The sequence below is a fragment of the Corylus avellana genome, chromosome 11, assembly GCF_965113065.1.
Source record: "Corylus avellana chromosome 11, dhCorAvel1.hap1.2, whole genome shotgun sequence".
Taxonomy (NCBI): Eukaryota; Viridiplantae; Streptophyta; class Magnoliopsida; order Fagales; family Betulaceae; genus Corylus; species Corylus avellana.
In genome coordinates, this window is record NC_142500.1 from 779,678 (window position 1) to 807,623 (window position 27,946).

Consider the following 27,946-nt stretch of genomic DNA (forward strand, 5'->3'; position numbering starts at 1 on the left):
ATCGATGGAGGTTGATTAGGAGCATTGAGAGACGCTTCGATCTTAATTTTGAGCTGTGCGATTCTTTCTTTCTTTCTTCCTTCTTGAGAATTGAAGGTGATAGGCATTGGGAGGGTCGAGATTAACAATGAACATATTTTATGTAGCGTATGAAACTATGATTGCAAATTTGCAAGGAACAATATTGGGCTGACCGATTGATGTTGTTAAGTGATAAAATGACATTTATACCTTTAAAACTTTTAATTGAAAATTGAAAAAAAAATTGAAAATTAAAGGGTAATTTGGTCTTTTTAGTGGTTTTTGTTATGGCTTAACGGCAAAAAAATTAACAGAGATGATCAATTGCATCAAATTGAAATTTCAGAAAGTAAAATTGAGAGTTTTTATAATTTGGGAGGTATTTTCAAAACGCGTGATAGTTCATTAGTCCTAAGTGAAGTTATTTCAAAAAAAAAAAAATATATATATATATATATATATATATATATATAGATATGCAATGCTATATAAAAATGTGCATATTTATGAGTATATATAGTAACTATTAGGATATATTGCCACTAAAGACGTGGCTTCTTTAATCATGCTAAGAACAGTATTTAAATTGATGCCTTTACGTAAGACCAATTAAAAAATATATTTTCTACATGTGTGACAACTTTTAAATGCTTTGCTCCAATAATGCCTTGATATCGTACCCATTATATTCTTAAAAAGCCACATTTAATATTGTTTTATATTACGTTAAATGAAAGACCAGACCAACTACAATATATGTTCCATGTGAGCATGTGAGATTAAAAAAACATTTTAAAACAATAAATACCTAAAGAACTGGTTTTATACAAGTTTTATAATGTTATTATGCCTACATAATTAAAAATGTTCTATTTTATTATGCCTTCATAATTATGTTAAAAGCATTGTTAGGATTAGTGCTTTCATGAAGATTGATCAACTAAAAATGTTTTGGTAGATTGGGTGTAGATATAAAATCACCGTGAGTAATTATACTCTTCACACTATTTTCACACATGCTGACGTAATGACATAACATGTTTTAAGTGATTTTCTTTCATTTCAATCACTTAATAAAACAAAAAGAAAATCATTTAAAACATGCAACATCACTTGATGTGAAATAGATTAGATAAATGGTGTGAAGAGTAACAATATTTCTTAGTACAGTTAGTACTATGATTTTTTACTAAAGCGCGATCTTCTTACACATCGCAAAAAAAAAAAGGTAAACTGCTATTTTATTTTACCGAACCCTTAACTGTAATTTTAAAAACCGTTCATTACGTTTTGTAATCGCAAAGTGAAACGGACTCACCCACAGCATAGAAAAAGTGCTTATCAACCTCATGCATGTATATGGAAGACAACCTGGGAAGAGGCAAAGAATATATCAAAAACTTTAAGGAGATTTGAGATCTGGGATACTCACATTTCAACTATACACACACAGAGAGGTTTGTATAATGAGGGAAACCGAAGCATCTGTCTTTGGATTGTCCCCCATCAAGAAAACCAGTCGTGGGGGTTTACAGGTAATCATTGAAATCATTGGGGGTTTAAATAATAGTTGAAGAAGTATCAAAACAGGACAATACTATGTGTACTGCAGCCTTCTTTCTTTCTTTCTAATATTCTTCATCAAAACCCCCCAGAAAACAACAATGCACAATAGATTCCCTTTGCTTAATCAAGATGCCCCCACATGCATTAATAGTGACTCTTATTTAATAGGCATGGCCCTCGGGGATTTAATTAAGTTAATATGATTATGATAAGCATTAATAATATCAAAATGTTCTATCAGAACTTGACAGATGTATCTAACAAGTTGTTATGATTACCCAAATATCAAATTTAGGGAACAGAGGCGCTAACCATAGCTGAACCATTGATGGTTTTAACTTTTAATCAACTGTTGTTAATTTTGTATAGGACACAATAAATAATAGCTTCTTCTAAAATGAGGCAGGCGTATAGAGGTCTTTTTATCACTTTTAACGTTTAAAATCTGACAGAGTGAGGTCAATTGAATCAAATTGAAAGTTCAATAGGTTAAATTAAAAGTTTTTGAAATTTGGGGGTCTTCTCAAAGCGCGCCGTAGTTCAGGGATCTAAAGTGAAGTTTTTTTTTTTTAAAAAAAAAAAAAAAAAAAAAGAACTTGCAGACAAAAAGAAAAAAAAGATAAAGATAAAGATAAAGAGAGAGTGGCTGAACCATCCCACCTAAGAGGACTCTAGGGTGGCCAGACCATCCCTCAAGCAAAAAGAATGGTTTAGCTATCTCAAAAAACAATTTTAGAGGAGGATATTTGGTGTTCTTCTCATGTTCTCACGATCTTACGTGGATATTATTTTCTAAAAAAATAAAAATAATAATATGGTCCTTATTTCTCTCATCTAATTTTTATAAAATAATATACACCTATAACCAAGAAAACACAAGAATAACACATAGCATTTTCCTTTTAGAGATAGTCGAACTAACCACTTAGCCTAAGGGAGTGCGCTCCCAAATAATATTACTCCAAATAACAGTAATAATGTCAAACAAATAAAGTTGCTGGGTCAATATAATAAGTACTAAAGTAATATAGAGAAAGAACTAATATTGAATTAAGTTTACCTTTTTCATTTGAAAGAGACTCGAGTTTAACTTATGAAAATAATAGTTAATCACAGTAAATGAATCTAATTAAAATATCTCACTTAGGACATGCAATAATATCTTTCTAACGAATAGGACATGCAATAATACCGGAACAATATAAATATAAAATAAGAGTAATACTAAAAACCACATTTTTTATCTTCTTGTGTCAATCGATCCTTAGATCAGTTCTTATTAAAAATAAAATTCAAGGATTGATCGGGACTGTCATATCATGAGGGTAGGACGGTGGTGTGAAAAAAATATAGTTTATAATTGTTGTTGCCGTGCACAACAATGATGAATAATATGTAATTGAAAAGAGAAAGATTAAGAGAGAGTCGAGACACAGATTTAACGTGGTTCGGCAATGTGCCTACGTCCACTAAGACTGCGACTGTATTTTACTAATAATGACCCAGGGTCGCTTCGCTCCGTTCACACCGCTCCGTCTACTCGGCCAACCACTGGTGTTCTAATATGAGCCACTAGTTCAAAGAATAACTTCGCTCCATTCACACCGCTCTGTCTACTCGGCCAACCACTGGTGTTCTAATATGAGCTACTAGTTCAAACAGTAATATTACTTTACTCATAAAACAATAAAGAAATGTGATACAAACATTTAGTATAATTCACTTTTAAAAACCGGCTTACAAGAGGAAGGTATCCGAGAGCTTATATACGCATGATTAAGATTATATTTAAACCATGTGGGACACAACAATTGTAACATATCACCATACTTCCGTAGCCGACACCCACGACGGCCCATTTTATCGATACTAATCCGATTGTAGCTATTTCTCTTTTGGCAGCTCTACTCACATATCAGTATTTTAATCAAACCCATAAGTCACCATCTCCGTAACTCAAACCTGTGACATAGTGTTTGGCTTTAATATCAAATGATATAAACATTAGATATAACTCACCATTAAAAATTGGCTTATAAGGAGAGAGTACTCAAAAACTTATATACACATAGTTAAGATTGGATTACCATTATTTCATTGAGCTAATGTAACAGTACCCAATCAATCATTGTAAAAAAAAAAAAAAAGACAAATTAAACAGTGACACATCGATGTAATCGAATGAGATGGGACGGAATATGCTGAATAGCATTTCTCTCAAAATAATAACATAATCAGGTTTGTATGTTGGAATTAACACGACTACACAACAAAAAGACTTTGCAATTGATATAATTAATTAATTAATTAATTGCAAATCAGAAGAGAAGAGATTTGGTGAGATTATTTATTTACGTACACAAGCACACCCAGATTAGTTAAAGATGATTTTGGAGATATAATTTAATAAATAACAATGAAACCTGCTCAGTTAGCTCTGGCCGAAACTGGACAAAACAAACATAGTGTGATAGTAAAGGCTTTATTTTCATTGGCCATTCGCATATTTTATTATATATATAGTGTTTTTTTGTTTTTTTGTTTTTGTTTTTTTTTTTTTGTTGGTTATCTATTTATTTCTCACCACTTATATCCAATCTAATCACTTCATAACGTCACTTTCCAACAATAGAAAATGTTTTATACGGAATTAGGACGGAAACAGAACTAAATTAAACCTTCCCTTAATCCACTTTAATATTAAAAGGTTTACTTGTGGCATATGTCCAAAACTCTTCTTCTTTTTTTTTTCTTTTTTTTTGCATAATGTTTCTACAGTTATCAACCTATGTTTTTTGTTTTGTTTTTAATTATTCTATTTTATTAGTTAATAACCCCGCTCAATGAGTCTTTTATTTCTTATGTAATAATTATTCCTTTGTACCATTCTTACATGGATAAAGATTTCTTTCCAATGGAAATTGAAAACAAATTGTTTAATTGAGTCTATTAAACTAACAAGTAATGTGAGAAGTTTATCTTGTATCCCTCCAAGAATAATATGGCTTTTAAAATCACCATTTGACTTATAATTAATCACTATTGAATTTTGATTAAATGGTGATTTTAAAAGTCACTTTATTTTTTTAGCGACATAAAAAAGACTTGTATAATTACTATAAACTAACAAATGTTCTTAGAGCAAAGTGACAGCGAGAAGCCATTCCTATATGGACATAGTTTTCTTTCAAATTGAGTAAAAAAAAACTTTTAATACACTCTACAAATTGACATATGTTTTTAGATAATGTGAGAAGCACTTTTAAAAATGCATGTAAAAATTATATGTTTGATTAAAAATTGAAGATCTCTAGAGGGTGCTAAAGTCTTTTCAGTTGTCAACATGTAGATCGAAAGGCAAACATGGCAGCTCATACGTTGGCTAAATTGGCAATCGACACTTTCATAGATAGGACTGGGGTGGGTAATACCTCCAGCTATATCTGTGATATTATTGAGAGGGAACTATAAATCCCCTCACTTTGATTTCTTCTTGAATGAGATTTCCTAGAGTTTTTCTTCAAAAAAGAAAAAAAAAAAAAAAAAAAAAAAAGATACTGCCCAGTTATTCTATCTCCATCTCACTAGACTTATATGACAGTACTCATTAATTTTGTTAAATAAATAAATAAATAAGAGCTGATGGACATTATCACATCAGCCTAGTAAAAATAAGAGTATAGAATTTAGCATTACTCTTAAAATATATATATATATATATATATATATATATATATATATATATATATTAAAAATGTGTAAAAATTACATTTTTTTAAATTAGATATTAGTTTAATAGACATAGAGATGACTTTGATTTATGTTGTTAAAATCTCAAGCTATGTTTGTTAATTTTATTTCAAACACAAAATAGTTTTAAGAACATGAAAACAATTATTTACTATTCATATTACATTTTGAAATGGACCTGTTGAGGAGGTTGACCCATCAACAACAAAAATCAACAAAACTAGTCAATCATTCATTTCGTCCAAAATTAATTGTTATATATATATATATATTTTAAAATCACCTTAATGTCGTACTAGGTTATAAGATTAAAGTATGAAAGTGGTTATAAAGATTACACATGAGCAGAAGAACCGTAGGTACCATCAGGAGCCAAAAACATCATCAGCGTTGGACAGCGTGTCCCCCCCCTACACACTGGGTTTCTGTTCAATGTGTATTTTCACTGCACTGAGGGGCGTGATAGGGAGTGGGCCCGACTCTGGGGGGGAGAAAAGAGAATCGCAGCAGAGAGGCTCGGGAATCTGGATAGGCTCGGACCCGAAGCTGTAGATCTTCCGAGCCTCTCTTGGCACGTGGTGCTACATTATTGGCTGGAAACAGCTGTTCGGTAGATTTGATAATAATTTTAACCATTCTCGGCCAAAACGAAGATCCGCGGGCGGACTTGGGGCAGGCCGAAACCAATGTAACATTTATTTTAGGCCTCGTTACACGTCAGCATTTGTGGTGACATAGGTAAAGGACACCCTAAAAAAAAAAAAAAAAGGTATTTTCCCACGATTCGTCCTCTATCTCCTTGGAAGGTGATTTTCAATGTTATTTTTGTGTAGTGGGACAAGGTTTGTATATAATATATTTTTGATTGAGTTGGAGCGTGATTTGTTTCCTGCATATCACATAGAGTCATGTTTTATTCTACACTTTCATTTTATATTTATCTTAACATGTTAATGTGACGGGATTTAATAGTTATTGATTTTTTTTTATAAAAAAATATTCAATATTTATTTCTATTTCACAATCATCTTACAATGTTAATATAACAGTCTCAACTATATATATATATATCAATGATTGATCAAATACTTGATTGTAATTGTCACGTCAACATTGTATAATAATTGTGAGATAAAAATGTAGTTTAAACATTTTTTTTTTTTAACAAATGATCATCGAATAACTACTACACCCTATCACATGAGCATATAGAAGGATAAAAGTGATATAAAGTTGTATAGCATTTCTTAATCACATATATATATTATGAAGAAATATTATAAATCATAGTTTTATCTTACTTTACTGCAAATCAGTCATTACATTAACCATTGTTAATTTTTATTTTTATTTTAAATCAATGACTAATTGCAATGTCATATTAACAAAGTGTGATTAAGGTGGGATGTATAACATTATTATACATTATGCATTTGGTTTTGATTTGTGTTATGTACTTATACATGCAAATTCAGGGTTGTTATGCGTTTTCATTATTGACGTGACACTCTTAACTTATTTGATCTGCAAGTCTTGCTAGGTGTTTTTAGTGAACTTAATAAATATGTGGTGTGCGCATTTAAACATAGTCTTATGTAGTATTTATTTGAAACACATACTATAGCTAGTTAGATTAAATTACAAAATACGTTTTAAGCAATTAAATTAGACTGTATGAATCGAACAAGAGATTTTTGTACCCTATGTTTGGAGATTTGGTTTAAATTAATGGTGAATTAGTGTCGAGAAAAGGAGTTTGCTTGACTTTGAATTGATTAGATTTATATCCAATTTTAATAAAATAATGTATAATAGACATCCAATGAATAAAACTTTAGTGGATTGATTATGTTGCTACCTCTTTAAAGTAGAATATAAATTAAGAATCAATCCATTTTTTTTTTTGTTGGCATTATACTTGGGCATCCAATAGGATGTGAATCTTCAAAGTTAGCTATCATTAATTTGGTCCATATGAATTTGGAAAGAGAGATGAACTATTCATAAAATCTATTTTTATTATGATTTCTCAAACACTCCTTTATACTATCATGACAAGAAGCTCTCTAACAAAGACAAAATCAGGATTATGATCCATTAAATGAATGAAGGGTCAAATGTAATTTCGATAGATTCTCATAAGAATTAATAATTCAAGTTTTATAAGTACTGAATTAACAGCAGATTCTCACTCATTTAATCTTTTGAATTATGCAAAAAAACGACTCAATTTCAATGCAATTAAAAAACCCAAACTAGGTAAAAAAAAAAAAAAAAAGGATAAATATAAAGACAATATAATCCTCTTAATTTCAAGCGAAATGAGGATAAACTATTTAGGGGTATACATGAAAAATATGGTTGGTTGGAATCAAATTATTCAATGATCCCTTCGTTTCACCTACCGATGGAAAATAAAAGTGTTATTGTAAATTGGAAACATTACAGAATCAAATTATGGATCATTATTGTACAACAAGTCATTTCAACAATTTTGACAATAATATCAAGTCGTACCGAGAAAAGAGAAGGAAAAAACATGGAAAATTCTTGTGGACGAAGAGGTGAAGAAACCTTTTAACATACTCACCTTGTTAGGAAATCCCGGGAAGTGGGTCCTTGTCATGATGGCAACTACATCATACATCAAATGCCACGTGCCCATAAATCAAATTAGCTTGAGAAGACAAGGACTTGGATCTGAGCAAAAGACACAAGCAGTCCCCCACAGAATCAATCAAAAAAAAAAAAAAAAAAAAATCATTAATAATTACGAAATAACAGGTGGATATGGATTATAGAATAGAGCTAAAAAAATATTTAGACACACAGGGGGGTCCGAGCGTGACTGTCAAATCTACATATTCTCTCTCTCTCTCTCTCTCTCTCTCTGAAAGACTGGAAACTTTCTCTCTCTCTCTCTCAGAATTCAGAGGGCTTTTGTTCCGGAGATTCGGATTGAATCGGCGATCTTTCCCACTGCTCCTCGGGAATCCCTCGTCTCCCTCTTTCAATCTGTGTCTTCCCCCAGAATATAATGTTCCAGATTTTCAAGGTACGAAATATTAATATAAATAAACATTTGTTAGGAAACATGTTGGAATAAAAAAAACCCAGAAAATATCTGTCTTCTTTCTTTGTTCTTTTCCACTTTCTTTGTTTTCATTCGTAGTTCTTTTGATGGGTTCGTTAATTTTCATTTGCTAAAGCAATGGATTTCAGGAATAAGTGAAGAAGATATTTATGAATCTTATACGTATTATATTGAGTATGGTTTTCTTTAATTTTTTTTTTTTTTTTGTAAGATCTTTCGTAGTGCTAGTGGGTGTGGGATTTCTTTTTGGTAATGTTTATGGGCATTATGTTATGAGTTTCTGTTTTTATTTTTGTCTGAGTAATTGTTTTTTCTACTTCAGGAATTTATGCTTCTGTACCTGCAAGTTTTCTTGTACGGTTTGAACGTATGAATTCCCAATTTGGTCCTTGTTTTCTGGTATTCCTGAATTTCAGGTAATACCCATTTCGATTATTAAATGGGTTTTCACTTTAATTTTGTTTTCAACATTTTGGACCTTCTTTTTAAGTTTTGTTTTATCTTATTTTCCCTGGGTTTTTATTTTTATTTTTTGTATTTTTGCTTGTAAAGATCAATAATGCTGTCTGTGCAGTAGTACCCCCTCATGGCCTCATCTTCTCCGCATCATTGACTGGAATTTTTTTTTGGGTCTTAGAGATTCTTTTTTGGGACTCTGAGCTTTAGGTGGGTATTTTCTGTGTACATTAAAAAAGGTTCCCTTTTATGGAAATGGGATCTGCTTTTCCACATCTCATCATAAATAATAACAATACTAATAATAATAATTCATGTTGGTTATCTGATCCCCTTGTAAAAAGAAGCACCCATGGAGGTCATGATTTCTACCACAGACCTTGTCTTATGTGCACAAATGCCTTAAAAAAATGCCAAACCTTCTCATGTTTTGTCTGGGGTTTTGGTTTGTGTAGCTGTGTAAGCTATAAGCATGTACAGGTAAGAAGATATGATTATGGGTATTAATAGAAATGGATTTTTTATATAATTTAATAAAGACTGTATCAGCTTTTGTTCCTTCTATCCTCCTCCCCCTCCTCATCTTCTTCTTCTTCTTCTTCTTTCTGTTGGTTGATGCAGGACTGGTTTTGATTCGACAGAATTCTGACTCTCAAAAGAATGGAGGGTGACACATTTTCAGGACTTGGTAATGGCACCCAGATTGATGGCAAGGTCTTGCAGACATTTCAGAAAAGCTTCTCTCAAGTCCAGAATATCTTGGATCAGAACAGGCTCCTCATCAACGAGATAAACCAGAATCATGAGTCCAAGATCCCTGACAACCTCAGCAGGAATGTGGGTCTGATTAGGGAGCTCAACAACAATATCAGGAGGGTGGTTGACCTCTATGCAGACCTTTCCAGTTCCTTTACCAAATCCGTGGAAGCTTCCTCCGAGGGGGATTCTAGTGGTGCTTTGAAATCAGATGGCAAAGCTGGCCACAAACGAAATAGGCCTGCATAGAAAATTTGAGTGTGGGAAACACAAGAATTTCACAATTCGTGTTGAGGTGGTAGAGCATGATTAGATTTTGTAACTCTCTTGTATCAGTGAACTGTCTAGTTCATCTTCACTTACATTTCGTAGAGAAATAATGAATTTTCCAGAAGTTCTACTTGGCCTCGATGTAACTCAGTGTAACTGTGGATCTAATTTAAAAGTACCGAGCTTGTATGTGCCATCTATTTTCTTCTTCTGGTCCTGTTCTTGACAATGGGTAATAAAGCTTCTTCTTCTTCTTTTTATTTATTTTTTTTTATTTTTTTGGAACTTTTTCTTTATTCTCCCCCCAACCCCCATTCATTTTTCTAACTCAGGGATTTAACACACAGCTGATCTGTTATTTATATATATGTACAGTTTGTTGATTTCCTTTTCAAAGATATTTAAGAGCTTTTAGCTTCCATTAACTTTTTCTGTTTGTCGAAAAGGCTGAAATCTAATATGGGGCTTTTCAAATTTGCCATATTATCTCTTTTCCCTGTATTATCATCATCTACTTTTGATAAAGACTCATTTATTATGCCCTTTTGGACCTCCCCCCTCCCCCCCCACACACAAGGCTGTTTCTTTTAGACCTTAGCTGAGGACTGAAGTGAAGAGGTTTCAGACACTGTTTTCAGCAATCTACCCACTTGGCAAAGGTCCTTTCTTTTTTTCCCCTTCTCTTTGCCAAGAAGCTACTGTTCATGATTTTCTGTTCAAATGTATGTGGAGAAGTGAACAAGAATACATCTCTGTGAAGATGCTCTGAAAGAATTGAAAAAAAGCAGCTTTAGATAATCTTTTTAGTTCCAAGTCACACAGCACCACAAGAACAGAATCTCAGATAAGAGATGATGAGCTTTTGACCATTATTTTATCTCTCTTGTAACCAATGACAATCTCTCTGATGGTATTGGTAGGGAAATAAAGTATTCTACAGGTGGTTTAAAACAAAGCACTACAGTTCTTGGAGACAGACAGATATGTATAAACAGTGACCCCCAACAACATGACAAGGGACCCAAAGGTTCTTTTTGGAGATGGAACTGAGCTTCTCCATGCTTATCCCTTCCTCTACATAGGTTCTTTCTCTTTTACTTTACAATTTTTTTTTCCCCCTTTTGATTCTCATTATGCAATAAATATCCTTTATGACTTCCTTCAAGTTGATGATTCCCCCGGCGTCTCTCTCTTTCTCTGATTGAGTACATGTCTTTTTTGGTGGACCCAGCTTTTGGAAACCTAATTTCCTGATCTTTGGAGAAAGGCCCACATGATTGATTGCTTCAAATGGCTCGTTTCTCGTTTAGATTTTGAAATATGAGTACACTCTACCACCCATTTCTTCGTCCGCGACTAACAATGCCCATCAGCTTTTTAATCCGTCGTTGTTAATACAATGAAATGTCCCGGCCCTAAAGCAAACGCTTCAAATTCAAGACTTCTATTATGATATTATGATAAATCACCACACATATCGTTTGAAAAAAAAAAAAATAATAATAATAATAATTTAATGTTTTAAAAGACAATTTATGATCAGTTAAAATCCATTTCTGCCGGCCGCCAATGCAGATAAAGAAATGAGGGTGGAATCAACGGGATCAAACAAAAATATACCGTACAGGGGCCTCCATCTTTATTAAAAATACATCATGTGCTTTGTTTAGGTTATCATCAAGTGGGAGAAGACCAGACCAGCTGGTTCTTAAACCAAGCCAAGACAAACGAAGCATTGCTTTAACATAACATGTGAAGTGGGAATCTACTTTTTGCCTTTCTTTCCTTTTGTTCCTTGCATTTCCAGCAAATAGGTTGGAAAGGAACCCAAGTCTAGTTTGCCCCTTTATCCTGTACAATAATAATGGATATTATAGGTATCCACATCATTAGTTGGACCCAACACAGTGATCCAACAACAATAATAATCTATGCCCATGCTTCAAATATCAAATTATGGCCTAATTACAATATTAATAATCATCCTGATAATATTAATTATTGCATTTTCAGCAACCATCCTTCTCCTTTTTTTTAAAAAAAATATATATTTTTGCTCATACACAAACATCCATTTTGATCTTCAAAAAGACATATAACTGCCCTTTTAACATTGGACAAAAAAAATTCTCCAAATTTTCTTATCTCTTCATATTTTCTAAAATATAAGATTCTCATATTCTAAAATTTTAGTTATTTATTTCATCTAACTGTCTAAATAAATGCAGAAGTTTGTGTTATCAACGCAAGTTGATTTGACATGTTAAAAACTAAAAGTAATTATCTCAATAACACACAAACTTTTGCATTTTTTTAGATTGTTAGATGAAATGAAATACTTAATTTTTAAAATATGAAAATCTGAGAGGATCTCAATCCCAGAAAATCCTCCTAATTTAGCCTATTAAATTGACATCTATGTGCTTTATTTATTTTATTAAATGTCATGTGAGAATTACATGTTATAAATGACACATGTCAGTTTAATAGATGATATAATCTTTTATTTTATTTTATTATTATTATTTGAAAAAATAAGAATAAAAAAATAAAAAACTTTGTCCTTTAGCCCTTTTAACTTAATATCTACATCCTTAGTTAGGTAGCCCATGACAGTTTTTGATTGGCAAGTTTATCGATACAACTTGGATGTTTTACTCTTTACTAATCTCAAACATTTTTTATTATTATTATTGTGAGCGTGCTCATTAGGTGGGGTGATTGGGATGCAATTTGGTCGGTCAGCCTATCAATTGTTTTTTTACTTAGTCTATTAAACTGATATATGTTTTAAAACACTTGATTTTCAAAATGCATATAAAAATTCAAGTGATTGATAATCTTCCGAAAATTGTATATGAGAATTACGTGCTCTAAAGACAAATGTTAATTTAATAGACTAAATTAACAAAATCAAACCTAATTCATCCTAAAATTAATTAGAAGTTTTAAAGTAGTTCAACCTTTGAGATTTTGTCGTGGAAGAACATTTTGACCCATCATTGCCTTTCTTGAGGAATTGTGAGTTGCGACCAAACAAAGCTTTTGAAATCTAAGCTGCCATGGATGGAACTTGTGAATCAGTTGGATGGACTAGTTTTGAAGTCTCCTTGAGGTTGTTGAGTGATTACTATCATTATTATATTCTTGTTTCTTCTCTCTTCCTAATTTAACCATGACCCCCACTCCACTTAAGGTAGTTGTTATTGGCAGTCAAACCATGCTGTTGTTGTTGAAACATGTAACCCAATGTTTGTTTGCATATTGTTCAACTAATTTTTTTAACAATCGGTTCAGGGCTCTTGTAAAATAAGAAAAAGAGTCATCAAAAACTTCTAGTTTCGAGAGATTGATAAAACTTCCGATGCTTAAATTAATGAAGTATTACACGTTAGCTTGTAAGTAATTTGTGATAAAATTGTAAGGACTTACAAACTGATACGAAAGTCCACATAACACTGTCATATCAACCACATACATATTTAATTGTTTAGTGACATACCCAAATTATTACATTAATTATATATATATATATATATATATATATATATATATATATATATATATATATATAAGAAGAAAAACTTCACTTTAGACTCCGAACTATCACCTGTTTTGAGAATACCCTTAAATTTAAAAAACTCTCAATTTAATCTCCTTAACTTTCAATTTGATTCAAATGACCCTCCTCTGTCATATTCAGTTGCTAACTCCTAACGAAAATTACTAAAAAAACTAAATTACCCTTTGATTTTTTTTTTCTTTAAAAAAATTTAAATTTTTAATTTGAAATTGAGGACAAATTTGAAATTTTATAAAAAAGATAAGAGTATCAAGGCCATTTTATCAGTTTTAACATTTAAAATTTGATCGAGAATGGTACATTGCATCAAATTAAAAGTTCAGATGGTGAAATTGAGAGTTTTTAAGATTTGAGAAAGTATTCTCAAAATGCACAGTAGTTTAAGAATCTTTTAAGTGTAACATATCTTTTAGGTGTACTTCACTTTAAACCCCTAAATTACTATGCGATTTGACAAATCTCCCATGAAACTTCAAAACCTCACAATTTGGACCAATGACTATGAACTTTCAATTGCAGTCAATTTGAACCCCTACGTCAGATTTTAAACGTTAAAAGTGAGACAATGACGTTTATATCATGACTTTTTTTATAAAATTTCAAATTAAAAATTAAAATATATATATATAACAAAAAATACAAGGTGAGCAACCTTGGGTCACCTTGTGACCATTTTTTTTAAAAAAAAAATTTCTATTTTTTTTTTTAATAAAAAGAAAATTAAAAGGTAATTTTGTCTTTTTAAGGATTTTAACAGCAAAAATTGACAAATGAGATAAATTGACTGCAATTAAAAGTTAAATAGTTCAAATTAAAATATTTTAAAATTGAAAAAATACTTATGAAATTACGTAATAATTCATTGACTTAAAAAGTGAACTTACCTTATCTTTTAAGTCTCACCAGTCGTGGCATGGACATAATTCACAGAATGCAGTTAGTCCCTTTCGACCTTCGTGGAGCGTTTAAGGCCTTTAGTCTGCCACTGATATGGCCCTACAATCTGGGTCAGCCGGCCATGCGCCCCAACATTCGGGCCTTTTGCTTTACTCTGTGTTGTCAATACAATATGGCTTCTATTTTTATTTATTATTTTTATTATTATTGTTGCATTAATATGCGTTCGATTATGTCATTTTCTGTAGAAGTACATGTTGGCTACATGACATGTTCTACGGACCTACATCCTTGTATTGTCACATCCAATTAAAATGGTGTTTCATTGTTGAAACAAAAATACAAATAAAAAGCCCATCCATTGACAAGACAACTGAGTTGTGTGAACTGTGATCCTTATATATTGATACACTTCAAGATTTCACCTGTTGGGCTTTGCTGAGAAGTCCATTCCAACCAACCATTGGCTGAGACCATATCAACTTATTGCATCAAGATTGTCATAGCCCCGTAGCACGCAATTTTTTTTAGGGCCTAAAAAGAGAATAACTCATGATGTGTCGGCATATTTTTTTTTGAATGGTAGATGACGGAGAGGGCATGAGAACACTATTCTATTTTGTTAGAGGTATGGTTAACGTTAAATGTCGCATGACCCGTGACAAATGAGAGGTTATTAGAGAGCTGATGTTCTACTCCCATGAATCTACTATACACAAACTCAATTAAAGGACGACACGTGACAATGTTGTACGAGGAAAGCATGGCTTCCGACTCGAAAGAATAAGGTTCAAAAGAAAAGGTAAACACTTTACTAATTTATTTGAAGCATGTGCTGATTTAGAGCTTCTTCTCATTAAGGAAACAGAGTTTTTTCCAAGATTTTTATTGACTTTGGTCATTGGAAGTATCATCCGTCGGTCTACTTAACCCAATGTATATGTGGTGTTAAAAATTCATCATGTGAAGTTTGAAGTGACTTGTCTAGGTGTTCTACTCTCCTACGCCTAGGATATTGTATGGGCCAAGAGCTATAGCCTATAGTTGTTGATTACATAGACTCACGGTGAGTCACTCACCTCCATACTTTTTAATGTAACAATAAAATTACTATTAAATTTTAAGTAGAGATTTTTGGCTTTTTTTTTTTTTTTTTAATTTGTTTTTTAAATTGAAGAAGAGAGATATTAACACTAAATTTGAAGTATTAGCATCAAATTTATACTGATAAAATTCTTTTTAGGTGATACCATCCCAAAGGGTTAACCTTTCACCCATAAGTTTTAGTTTTAAATCCAAAAATAAGTTTTGAGGCATTATAAATTAAATATTAACTCATAAAAATTTAACAAAAAAACAAAAAACAAAATTTCTTATTATTATTATTTTTTTAATATTTGTCTTACGCTGGGCAGCCGCATAGCAAGACTCTTAAATTTTTGATAGATTATTATTGAATTTTAGATTCAATGATGATATTTTTAATAACACGTCAAAGAATGTGTAGTTGAGAGTGTAGGAATGAAGTGTGAGTAGCATTTATGTTTTATTTTTATTTTTATATTTTATACACATATATATATATATATATATATATATATATATATAATAAAGTTAACGAAAATTTAAAAAGTGTTGCACCACTATGGCAATGAAGTATCATGGTGGTGCTTTGGCAGTCACGACAGTGGCCGCCAACCCCCAAATCTAACTAACAACCATCACAGGGCAGCTAATTATGTTGATGGCCACGGTAGGGCCACCCCCACGGTGGTTGCCCCCACAAGCCATAAGGTGGCCATAACACAACACTAAATTGTTTTTGTTTTTATAAAATCTTAATTGTTTATTTTCTATATCATTTTGTGGAGAATTTTGTATTAGGATTTGTCGTGGTTCCTCTCTTTCCAACAACCCCTACATTGGACTATGATAATGCATTTTCGACTTTTACCTCTTTGTGGTGGTTGTTGTTGGTTCCATATGGGGGTTTAGATAGGCTTGCATTAATCTGTTCCCCTTTGGCTTCTGTAACCACCTTATGCGACCCCCTGAAAAAATCGGGTCATTTATTTGTCAAATTTCTTAATTATTGTAATTATTTATGCGTTGTTTTAATTTGTTTTAGGTTAATTGTTGGGGAACCCACCCTATTTTCATTTTTAGGATCACTCACTTCTTCTTTCGTTCTGATCAGAAGTAGGAACAATCCTTCCCTATAACCTTTTCATTTTTCAATTAAAAAAAAAAAAAAATGAGAGCAACCCCTACACTTTGGATAGAAAAAAATGGGACATGGACAATTTGCAACCTTTAAAACGTATGGTACTACGTTAATTTTTGAGAAATGTCGTGTTTTATGTTTTTTTTAGAGGTATTTTGGGTTTTGAAGTTGTGTAGTTTGTTTTGAAAAGTGTGTTAACGGTAGACGTCACAACTAAAAATTTGTTTGGTTAATCAGTATTTGAGAAAAGTTCTAAATGTTTGAGAAATGAAAATGATTTTTCTAAAGATTAAAATTTCATTTGTTTGGTTCTCAAAATGAGTCTTTCAAATTTAATAAGCGATTTTAATATCGGTTTGTTTTAGCGATTTTAAAACGTATTTGAAAAAATAACAATTTTTAAAATGCTTTTATTGAAAACTCAATTATTAAAATGTAATTAAAGGTTTAATAAAAGTATGGTTCAATCTTTTAAATTACGAGTTTTAAAAAATCCACCCCTCGCTTACTTTTTCACATTTTCGACTCTGGTTATTTTTTCGAAGTAGATATTTTCTATTATTGTATTTAAAATTACACTTTTGATCTACGAAATTGAAGGACAAAACATATTATAAGTAAGGTTTTTTTTTTTTTAATAAAAAAAAAAGTTTTATTTAAAATATTATGATTAATCTATATTTCTGATTATAAACTCAACAAACAATTTTATGTAAAAAAAAAATTACATGAAATTAAAAACGAAATCACCTCAAACCAACAAAAAACCACAAAACAACATCAGACGATTATTTTTGTTATTCACAGGTCTTAAAATTTTACGTAAAAAAAATTTGAGTTTTAAAATTCCGCCTTAAAGTGTATTTTAAATTAAATAAAACTCGACCAAAATGTAAAATGTAATTATCCTAATAATAAACTTATAAAACAATCCCATCCGTTCAAACAAAACCCTAATTTCACATCCGCCGTCCGATTGTTTCCCTATCTTTCTTATAAGCCCCTTTCTCCACCAAAAGCCCTAGCGCGATTAGGGTTTGCAAATAGCAGAGCTACCAGCCGACTTGCTCTCAGATCTCACCCTCGCTTCAGATCCCCGAAAATGGCAACCCAAATGAGCAAAAAGCGAAAGGTCAGCTCTTTCTTTCACTCTCCGTTTGTTTTCCCCGGAAAAAAATTCGCAAGAAAAGCACGAATAAAACAGAATATCACTCCCTCTTTAGCAGTCATAATTTTTTCTGAAGCTTTGGTTTTTGGTTTCAGTTCGTCGCTGACGGAGTCTTCTTCGCCGAGCTTAACGAGGTCCTGACCCGTGAACTCGCCGAGGATGGTTATTCCGGAGTGGAGGTTAGGGTCACTCCGATGCGTACCGAGATCATCATCAGAGCCACGCGGACCCAAAACGTTCTGGGTCTGAATTTCCTTGATTTATTCTGTGTTTCCATTTTTTATTTGGTTTTGTGTGTGATTTCAACCTGTTGATTTTCTGGGGTTTTGTATACTGGGGTTTGATTTTCTAGGCGAGAAGGGAAGGAGGATCAGAGAGCTGACCTCGTTGGTGCAGAAGCGGTTCAAGTTCCCTGAGAACACCGTGGAGCTCTACGCCGAGAAGGTTAACAACAGAGGGCTCTGCGCTATTGCCCAGGCTGAGTCTCTCCGCTACAAGCTCCTCGGCGGTCTCGCCGTTCGGAGGTTGGTTTTTTTGTTGCTGTCTGTTAGTATATATGGATTTCTTAGTTGAATAGAATGGAAGTTAAAAGTGAGTGGAATTTAGGATTGTGATGTGGATTGTATATGATATAAAGCTCTATAAATTTCATTTTCAATTCTGATGCGTGTAATATGTGCTTAAATCATGTGCATGGTTGATCTTTTGCTGTATGTGGAAATGGATTTTATGTTTTTGTGTATTCCTTGGAATTCTGTTAGGAATCCTCGTTTGTGCTGTGTAAACAAATTGGAAAAATCATTCTGTTGGAAATGTACTGGTTCTCGTTCTTGTGAGATGTGTCTTTCTGGCAGTTGTAATTTGTTCCAGGTTTTATGTCATCTACAAAGCATATTGGTGGTTATATACCAAGTTTGTGTCGGAAGGTGACTATAGTAATATTACTCAAGTCCCCTTTGTGCAATCATCCTAGTGAAATGCTCTGGTTTTCATGTAGTAACCTCAGGAAGGGGACATGATATATTGATTCTTGTTCTCTTATTTTGCAACTCTTCTGAAACTGTATTTTTTTTTTTTCTGCATAGTGAAACTCATATACCTATGCTTGGACTACTAATTTTGTTTACAATCTTGTATGTATCAATTGTTCTGTCCTTTATTTGTCCTGTGCCATATGGCCAGTCATCTATAAAGCAAAGAGGTCATAATTCCATACCAGCTTTGTGTCGGAAGATGACTATATTGACGATGCGACTCAGGCTATTGTAACAATGACAAAAAATTTGCTTAGATTTGTGTGCTTGGAGTTGCTACATAATTGTTCATTTTTGTCCCAAGTTTATCCAAGTCTTTTGTTGACTCACTTGTACCCATGCTGCTGTCTCACATGTTTTCACGACCAAGCAACCCTCCTCCCTTCCCAAAAAAAGTCTGACTTCTGTTTTTATATTCCCTATTTGAAGAAGATTATGGTTATTCTCAACGAAATAATCTGGTTTTAAGAAGCTGCATCTTGAAGAAGTCATCACCCTACGCTGGTTTGCTAGTTTCGTTTTCTTTGTCACAGTAATAAAAAATATGAAACCAGCGGTGGTTTAATTGTGGGTTTCTGTATTGGGGTTGTATTTGTTGGAGGATGACACTATGCTGCCCTTCTGGTTGTGCGTGAGTTATTGGCTGGTGTAGAGGACCAATGTATTTAACGATAAATGGACCAAGATATTTAACGATAAATATAGTTTGAGAATGTTATAGCTACTGCATTTGAGTATATCATCCTGGAATGTGGTAGCTACTGCATTTTAGTCAATGGAAAATGGTGGGAATTGTGTTGCATCACAAACCTGAGCATGCGATATAGTTGTTGGTTTAAATTATAAGTTACATATATTGTTGAACTTTGATTCATGTATTGACTTCATCCTTACATTTTTTGCTTAAAGGTTTGAGAACTAAACTAACTTGATGGATGTTATTTTCATTTAGGGCCTGCTACGGTGTATTGAGATTTGTCATGGAAAATGGTGCAAAGGGATGTGAGGTTTGTAGGCTGCCTTTTTAACCCTTATAGTGCTAACTTTTATTTTTCTGTTTGGAATTTTTGATTTTTATTTTTTATTTTTTATGTTATTTGCACGTTAACAGGTTATTGTGAGTGGAAAACTTAGGGCACAACGTGCAAAGTCCATGAAGTTCAAGGATGGATACATGATTTCTTCCGGTCAGCCGGTTAAAGAATATATCGACTCAGCTGTGAGACATGTTCTTCTGAGACAGGTTAGCTTGACTAAATTCATGTTGCTTGTAGTGGTTTGTGCTCTCTTTGGCCAAATAAGCTTGCATTACTTATTCCGAACTTTTGCCTCTACATTTCTTTCTCTATTCTGTGATTCTGGTTCTTACGAGGTATCTAATTGTCATACAGGGGGTGCTTGGTATCAAGGTCAAGATCATGCTTGATTGGGATCCTAAGGGAAAGGTCGGCCCCACCAAGCCCATACCTGATCTTGTTACAATCCACACTCCCAAGGAGGAAGAGGAACAGTTCCGTGCACCGGTGGTTGCAACTGAAATTGATCTCCCAGTGGCTTAATTTATGTTCTGAATTAGAGCCATCTGTGTTATTAGAGTTTAATCTTGGATATCAAAATTCTCTGGTGTTTTCTTATTGCCAATTTTGGGTACTAAGGACATGTTAAAGTGTTGTTTGATATAATTTCATTTAGGATGTTTCCTTTATTTTGGTATATCTTAAATCACTATTATTGTTTAATAATCCTCGGATATCTTGTTTTTGTCATTGTTCTTATTTTATTGTCCTTGCAACCAATTTTTTCTTTAATTTCACTGCAATGAACTGACAGATATGGCCTCTTTGTATTGTAAAATCGCGACACAGATCATTTAGTCTTGGTTGGAAATTTGGTGGCGGCTTTGCGGACCTAATGGTGTTTTGAGGGTTACTAGTTTATTATGACTGGTTTAATTTCAAGACTGGATTTTTTTGAGCAATGATTTGGTTGGTAATAGGATTTTCTTTGTAGCCAAATATATTTGTCAGAGGGGACACTGTTACAATAGCTAAATGTTGCTTAAACATTTAAAAAAGTTTTTATAATTCATAAACTTTTCGTTGAATTAAATTTAGTATCGCTATTCTTTCACATTCCATTATTTATAATGGAATAAGAATTGATTTAAAGTTGGTGCATCTAACAATAATCATGTATACCAATTTTAAATTTTAAATATGAAATAGATGCTATTCATTTTATTTGAAATTGAAATATAAAAAATCATTGTCCATTTATAACGCCATTTCGCATAAGTTGATATGATGTGATTTAAATAGCTGACATGAGAAGTTATTTAAAGCACGTCACATAATGCCTAAAAAAAATCAAATAAGTGTGATAAATGAGTAAGAAGAGTTACATTAATCTCTCATTTTAATTTTATATCACTTATCATCTCTATTAAAAAAAAAAATCACCAATAAATTAAAGTTTAATAAACCACATTTTAAATTTAACAGTAATTTTAAAAGCCTCATCGCATTTAAGATGACTTATAACATTACTTGTGTTTCAATCCCAACGGTTGAATTCCAACTACCCCCAACATATAAGATATAAAAGAAGATAAAGCAAGATAACGAACTTCTAATTAGAAAAAAAAAAAAAAAAGAAAAAAAAAAAAAGAAAAGAGATAACGAACTTCTTTTCTTTTCTTTTTAAATTTCCTCAACTCCTTCAAAATCAGATCTATGCCGCCACCGTGTCAGTTATTCTCCTTTTCCAATCCCCCGCCACCTCTCTGCCTCTCATTTCCATTTCTAGGGTTTCAGTGTCACCACCTCTCCGGCTGTCGCTGCGGGTAGGGTTTTCCTCTTTCTCTCTCTCTCTTCGATCGGAGGTCGAGAGCCATGGCGGTGAACCTGACGCCGAACGCGATCGCGGCAATAGAGTCCGGCGACGTGAACGCGAAGCCGCTGGTGCAGGTGCTGGACATCAAGCTGATTGGGAGCACGCAGGAGCGGTACCGGTTGCTCCTCTCCGACGCCATTTCGACTCAGCACGCTATGCTGGCGACTCAGCTCAACGACCGGGTCAAGTCCGGTCGGGTCCGGAAAGGCTCCGTCGTCCAGTTGATCGAGTACATTTGCAGCCCCGTCCAGAACCGCAAGTGAGCTCGCTTCATCAAGCTTAATGTTTGTTGATTGTTGATTGTCGACTTGATTGCCATCATTATTGCTATAACAATGAGGTTGTTTTGATGATCGAACGGTGTCGTTTTCTTTTGCTTTGCTAATTGATCATTGACTCAATTGTCATCCTTTCCGCTATGCCATTAGCTTGTTTTGATAATCAAACGGTATAGTTTGAGATTGGCTGTCTATGTATGCTAGAAAAAGTTGTTGTCTGTGCTTTTGATTTTTTGGAGATGTGAGTTTGAGCAGGTGAACTATACTTATGAAAGGCTCTGACTCCTCTGAGAAGTTTAATTAAAAAATTTTGAAGCTTGACTATATTCAGGATTTAAAAGAAAAATATTTCATTTTGGAAGAACTTATTTGCAGCTTGGCTTGGTATTTTACTCAAAGAAGTGAGGAGCTTTATTTTAAAGATCAAGAGGAGAATTCTAAGTTGAGAAGAAGGATATTGTTATTTGTTGGGCTTGTGTAGCTATGGGTTGTGAATTATATTTTGAGAATTAACTAGAAGTTGTCGGCATTTGATGAAGTTATTTTCAAAATAAAAGAAGAAAGTTTTGAGAAGATTATTTTAAGGTACCATCTTATGTATTGGAGTCAATCACTGGTTGTCTTTTTACGGAAAAATTGATTATTAAAAAGAAAGGGTTAAAACTATGTATGAATAAAAATTTGAGGACTGTTTGATTGGACTCGTTTTGCTTACTTTCGTCTTGGCGCCAGTGAATCTGGGGAGAAAAGAAAAAAAAAATTCATGCTCTCAAGATATATGAAGTTGGATAATATGTCTGAAGCATAAGCCATGATAAGGACATTTTTGCATTGTAGAGGAAAAAAAAGAAACTTAAATTTATGTAATTAGCAAACTTTTTTTTTTTTTGTAAGTTTAATTAGCAAAACCTTTTGAACACTCTTTAAATGATTACTTTGTTGCTCTAGCTTCATGCTTATTGATGGTTGTTTTATTCTCTCTCTCTCATTTAAAAGTGGAGTGAATTTTGAACGGCACCATTTGTACAGGATAATTGTTGTGCTGAACTTGGAAACTATAATCCCAGACTGTGAGATAATTGGGAATCCGAAGTCACTGGTTGAATCTGATTCCGCAGCTCAAAAACCATTGATTAATAGCAATTTGGGGCAGTCAGCAACGGTTAGCAATAACAATTTCAGTGTCCAGAAACCAGGTCATAACATGCAAAATTTCCCTCCAACTGTTCAACCTCCATACCAACCACCTCCAAAGTACAGAAGTCACGGTCCAATTTTGAAGAATGATGCACCGGCACGGATAATTCCTATTGCTGCTTTGAATCCTTATCAGGGACGATGGGCTATCAAGGCAAGAGTTACTGCAAAAGGCGATATCCGTCGCTACAACAACGCCCGGGGAGATGGGAAGGTGTTCTCTTTTGACCTCCTCGACTCTGATGGTGGAGAAATACGTGTCACTTGTTTCAATGCCGTTCTTGACCGCTTCTATGATGCTATTGAGCTTGGTAAAGTTTATATGATCTCAAAGGGTAGCTTAAAACCTGCTCAGAAGAACTATAACCATCTGAAGAATGAATGGGAGATATTTCTGGAGGCAACTTCAACGGTGGAGCTTTGCCCAGATGAAGATGGTTCTATACCAAGGCAGCAATTCTCCTTCAGGCCTATCAGTGAAATTGAGAATTCTGAAAACAATTCCATACTTGATGTTATTGGTGTTGTCATGTCTGTGAACCCTTCAGTGCCCATTTTGAGAAAGAATGGGATGGAAACTCAGAGAAGAATCCTGAATCTGAAGGATGGATCTGGCAGGAGTGTTGAGCTAACCCTTTGGGGGGAATTCTGCAACAGGGAAGGTCAAAAGCTGGAAGAAATGATCAACTCTGGGGTTTTTCCAGTTTTAGCTGTCAAATCTGGGAAGGTTAATGACTTCAGTGGGAAATCAATAGGGACGATTTCTGTGACACAGCTTCTCATAAATCCTGATCTGCCTGAGGCCCATGGTTTGAGAAACTGGTTTGATGGAGGTGGAAAAACTGCTTCGTCTGTATCAATTTCTAGAGAAATTATCCCAGGAGGATCTAAGAATGAGATACGTAAAACAGTGTCTCAGATCAAGGATGATGGTTTTGGAAGATCAGATAAGCCAGATTGGGTAACAGTGAAGGCAACCATATCTTTCATTAAGACAGATACTTTCTGTTACACAGCCTGCCCATTGATGATTGGAGATAGACAGTGTAATAAGAAAGTGACAAGGTCAGGAAACGCAAATTGGCAATGTGACAGGTGCAATCAAGAGTTTGAGGAGTGTGACTATAGATACCTTCTTCAAGCCCAAATTCAAGACCATACAGGATTGACTTGGGTGACTGCTTTCCAGGAATCTGGGGAAGAGATCTTAGGTTGCTCGGCCAAGGAGTTGTATTCGTTGAAGTATGAAGAGCAGGACGATGGTAGGTTTGGAGGAATAATCCAGAGCAGACTCTTCAACCAGTATCTTTTCCGTCTTAAAATCAAAGAGGAAATGTATGGTGATGAACAAAGGGTGAAGATCACTGTAGTTAAGGCCGATAATGTGAACCATTCTTCAGAGGCCACATACATGCTTGATCTGATTTCAAAGTTTACTAGGCAATAAAGTTATAAACCAACATAAATGAGTTAGGATGCAGAAGCTTTCTTCCTGCCACGGTGATTGACACCGCTTTAGTGAGCAAGGTGACACTGAACTTGTTAGTTATTCTATAAATAACTATCAGCAGATACAAATTTATATATGCCCTCCCAAAAGCATAGACCCAGGGTGGGCACCGGTAATTCTACACACTCCAGGATTGAGGTGCATTCTTTTTCCAGTTTACTTGATGATTTAGAAGTCCATATCTTGTATTGATTGACCTTTGAAACTTACACTGGCATTCATGTTGAATTCCTTACATAGGGATTGTGCTAGTGTTCCAACTTCTTCATTCTGTAGGATAATAATTTCATTTCATACATCATACTGCTTCTTACTTACAGAGAAATAATGACTTAATATTTCCTTCAAAGGCCTCTCATACTCAAAACTTTTGTTATTCATTTTCTTCAATAGACACCATAAAAGGCACGAATACACCATTTTTTGCACAAAAACATTCAGAGCGCTACCGACAGTCCACTAACACACATATAAGTCGACTACTCGTATAAGCATAACCCAAAACACCCCAAATCGATGGAAGAAAACATCCCATAGGACAGTAAATTCGAATTGGGATGCTATGCAACAAGCAATTTGAAACTTTGGATATATTCGTGATGGCAACCAAATGGTTGTTTGGTGGTTTTGCCACATTAGATAGGAATGTTTTAGGCCCTGTATCAGATCTTATAACTAAACTTTGTGTCTCTCTTCTGTACAACCAATTGCTGAGTGGGTTGCTTAGATTCCCAACACTGCAGAGAATATGAAAGACGGAAATGAAAATTTCACAATTCAGTTTCTGGCTAAATTACAGCTGAAAGAGTCACATATTACAGACATAATACACAGATCATTACTAAAAACATCAAACAGATAAATGAAGCTGAAAATTAATAAATTTCCAGGATTCACAGAATTGTTCTATCTCAGCTCCTCTTGACTGGGTCAAAGTTGGAGACACCAACGACGGCACCAACAATCACAGTAAGCACGACTCCACCGGCCACAATGCTGAGCAAGAAGTTCTTGAGGGATGGAGAAATCCCAGAGCCAGCAGCTTCAGCCACCTCCGGTATCACCATGGAAGCCGTGAGCGCAGCTGCCGTGAGTCCTGTGACTGCCTTCTCCTTCAGAGAAGCCCTCACTTGAACCCTCCCACTTGATTTTGATGCCGCCACCGCCTTTGAGGGCCTCACCGGAAGTGGCCTGAGGAAAGCCTCCGAGCTTGGAACCCTCTTTTGGCTGGCATAATTTAATGGCATTGCCATTGAGACCGCAGATGTAGAAGCCATATCTCACTCTTCTTCTCTTTCCCTCTCTATACCCACTGCTTGTTAATGTGATTAAATTGATCGAGAAGGTTTTTGGGACGAGTTTTGAGAGGGAATGGGTGGGTGGACTTGGATAGAGGTGGTGGAGCAGGGAGGGGGATGAGAGGTCGAAATGTTTTGTCATCTTTATCTCTGTCCTACGTGGCAGCTTCTCCAGTTGGGAGCCGTGGATAAGGTTATCTTGTTGGCCCAATCACCATCAAGCTTTAGAATTTGTTGTTTAGGCTTCTCATAGTTTCCCTTGTGCGTGTGTTGGTGCCAAATGCCAATCGCTAATAATAGTTTGGGCCGGGCTTTCGCAGATGTGATTGGGTCTAGGCCACTTCATTGTGTGCCCCATAGATGTCATGTTGGGCCAAAACTCATCAAACTCGTCCAAAATGGTAATTAAGGCGAATTAGGACCCCTAAAGATAGTTTACAACAATAGGGGAGCTTCAAAATATATCTAGTTAAAAACACTCCTTAGTCACGTAAATTTTTTTTCAAACCGTCTCTTTTTAAATACGCACTCTCAAATGAGACATTTGTTTTGCAATTTTATTTTAAAACGTACTTTTCACCTACAAAATTACAATTTTATTAAATAAACGGACTCCAAATTCACTTATTTCTATTGACTTAAACTTTGAAGATAGGCAAAGATTTCAACCTGCAACAGCAAAGCCACCATCAAAACAAAAACAAATTGCAATCCCTATTAAAATTGGTTCTAGAGTTGTTTGTCCAGCAACTCAATTTGGACAATTCACCAAGAAGCATTCACGGCAAAGTAAAGGAGTAACAGTGTCGCTATGGCCTCTGATTTCAACACCATGCAACCTCGAATAATGCAAAAGCTTAAGCCACCGTCCACAAAGTAGATGTAGTTGTAGATGTTGACATTTTAGCCCACCAACAATCAAACATTTAGTCCACCACAATCTTTATTCAACCAACAAAGTTTCCGAAATTTTAAGGAAAAACAAAGGAGGAAAATTCTTTGTCTTAAACTTCAAGCTTGTTTAATTCAATCTGAGTGTATCACTTATTTGAAAAGGAAAAGGAAAAGGAAAAGGAAAACTAATCTAATCTAAATGATGGAGATTTGTGTTACTTTCAACATTGTGATACTATGCCCGAGTTGAATATCTTAAACCATCCTCAAATAAGTTGACTAGGTAATTGAATATTGCTAGCACAAAGGGAAATTTGTGATATTTTGTTTTTTTTTATATAAGTATATGAAAGGGAGATTTGTCTTTGCAGTTTGACCACATTTAAAAGGTGTTTTGTTTAACGTATTGGGTCCATAAATCGAATCGGTTACTGTTGACATAGTAAGTATCACATGAACTGTTGCAGCACATTATACCCAAAACTTGTAATAAACAATTTTTGAAAAACACAAGAATCATGTTTTTCAACAAAATTTGCGATCGCACCGATCTGGCACTTCTCCTTACACCGGCTGGAGAACGCACAATTTTTGTTCATTTTACATGAGGTAAGAACTGATATACAGCTTGAATCATCAATCTTCCTCGCAATGAATTACAACAAATCCTGCTCTTTGCTTTACAAACCAAAGAGGCTCTAGGAATTCAACAAATCCTGCAGCAGAGGAGTGTTTTTGCACAAAAAATCATCACCGCAGAGGTTGAAATGCTGGAGGATCTGAGCCAACATATCTGAGATGAACTTCTTGAGGCAGCAGATGATACTTAATACCAAGCTCTTCAAAAATTTTCTTCAGCTCTAAGACTAGTTCGGATCTTCGACTGTTCCTATCCCCATAGTTCTGAAAGTTTATGGTGTGTGTGACGTAAAGACCCATTTTCAACTTGTTTACATTCTCAATCTCCTTAACAACCACACTATGGCCTGGACGCCAGTGCTGAGGCTTGCTCTCCAAGTACCTGAAGTTTTAAGTAAAGCCATCTCTAATCAACACAG

At 34.2% G+C, this 27,946-nt stretch overlaps 5 protein-coding genes across 7 annotated transcripts in view; 3 read left to right on the top strand and 2 right to left on the bottom strand.

Moving 5' to 3' along the window:
* Positions 1–8,181: 8,181 nt before the first annotated feature.
* LOC132166050 (protein ELF4-LIKE 4) lies at positions 8,182–10,173 on the top strand. Of its 3 annotated transcripts, none has more exons than XM_059576798.2 (2): positions 8,182–8,392; positions 9,509–10,173. In XM_059576798.2, exon 2 carries the CDS (start codon positions 9,548–9,550, stop codon positions 9,890–9,892), a length of 345 nt encoding a protein of 114 aa, XP_059432781.1. In that variant the 5' UTR covers positions 8,182–8,392; positions 9,509–9,547; the 3' UTR covers positions 9,893–10,173. The 3 variants fall into 3 exon arrangements, with proteins under 3 accessions (XP_059432781.1, XP_088367945.1, XP_059432782.1); XM_088511819.1 differs by lacking the exon at positions 8,182–8,392 and adding an exon at positions 8,720–9,097; XM_059576799.2 differs by lacking the exon at positions 8,182–8,392 and adding an exon at positions 9,154–9,367.
* A 7,450-nt stretch (positions 10,174–17,623) lies between these two features.
* Positions 17,624–20,524, top strand: LOC132166275 (small ribosomal subunit protein uS3x). Its single transcript, XM_059577068.2, has 6 exons — positions 17,624–17,749; positions 17,881–18,028; positions 18,138–18,309; positions 19,772–19,826; positions 19,931–20,062; positions 20,211–20,524. The coding sequence occupies exons 1-6, from the start codon at positions 17,720–17,722 to the stop codon at positions 20,376–20,378; spliced, it is 705 nt and encodes a 234-aa protein (XP_059433051.1). The 5' UTR covers positions 17,624–17,719; the 3' UTR covers positions 20,379–20,524.
* A 1,011-nt stretch (positions 20,525–21,535) lies between these two features.
* RPA1A (replication protein A 1A) lies at positions 21,536–25,015 on the top strand. Its single transcript, XM_059576212.2, has 2 exons — positions 21,536–21,970; positions 23,019–25,015. Exons 1-2 carry the CDS (start codon positions 21,711–21,713, stop codon positions 24,631–24,633), a joined length of 1,875 nt encoding a protein of 624 aa, XP_059432195.2. The 5' UTR covers positions 21,536–21,710; the 3' UTR covers positions 24,634–25,015.
* A 426-nt stretch (positions 25,016–25,441) lies between these two features.
* Positions 25,442–26,118, bottom strand: PSBX (photosystem II subunit X). The gene has a single exon (XM_059576917.2). The coding sequence runs from the start codon at positions 25,971–25,973 to the stop codon at positions 25,608–25,610; it is 366 nt and encodes a 121-aa protein (XP_059432900.2). The 5' UTR covers positions 25,974–26,118; the 3' UTR covers positions 25,442–25,607.
* Positions 26,119–27,335: 1,217 nt separating this feature from the next.
* Positions 27,336–27,946, bottom strand: part of LOC132166500 (mechanosensitive ion channel protein 10) — a gene marked incomplete in the record, with an annotated part of 3,914 nt that continues 3,303 nt past the window's right edge. Inside the window, 1 exon segment of the mRNA XM_088511749.1 lies at positions 27,336–27,909. Coding sequence (XP_088367875.1) covers positions 27,639–27,909 — 271 coding nt within the window.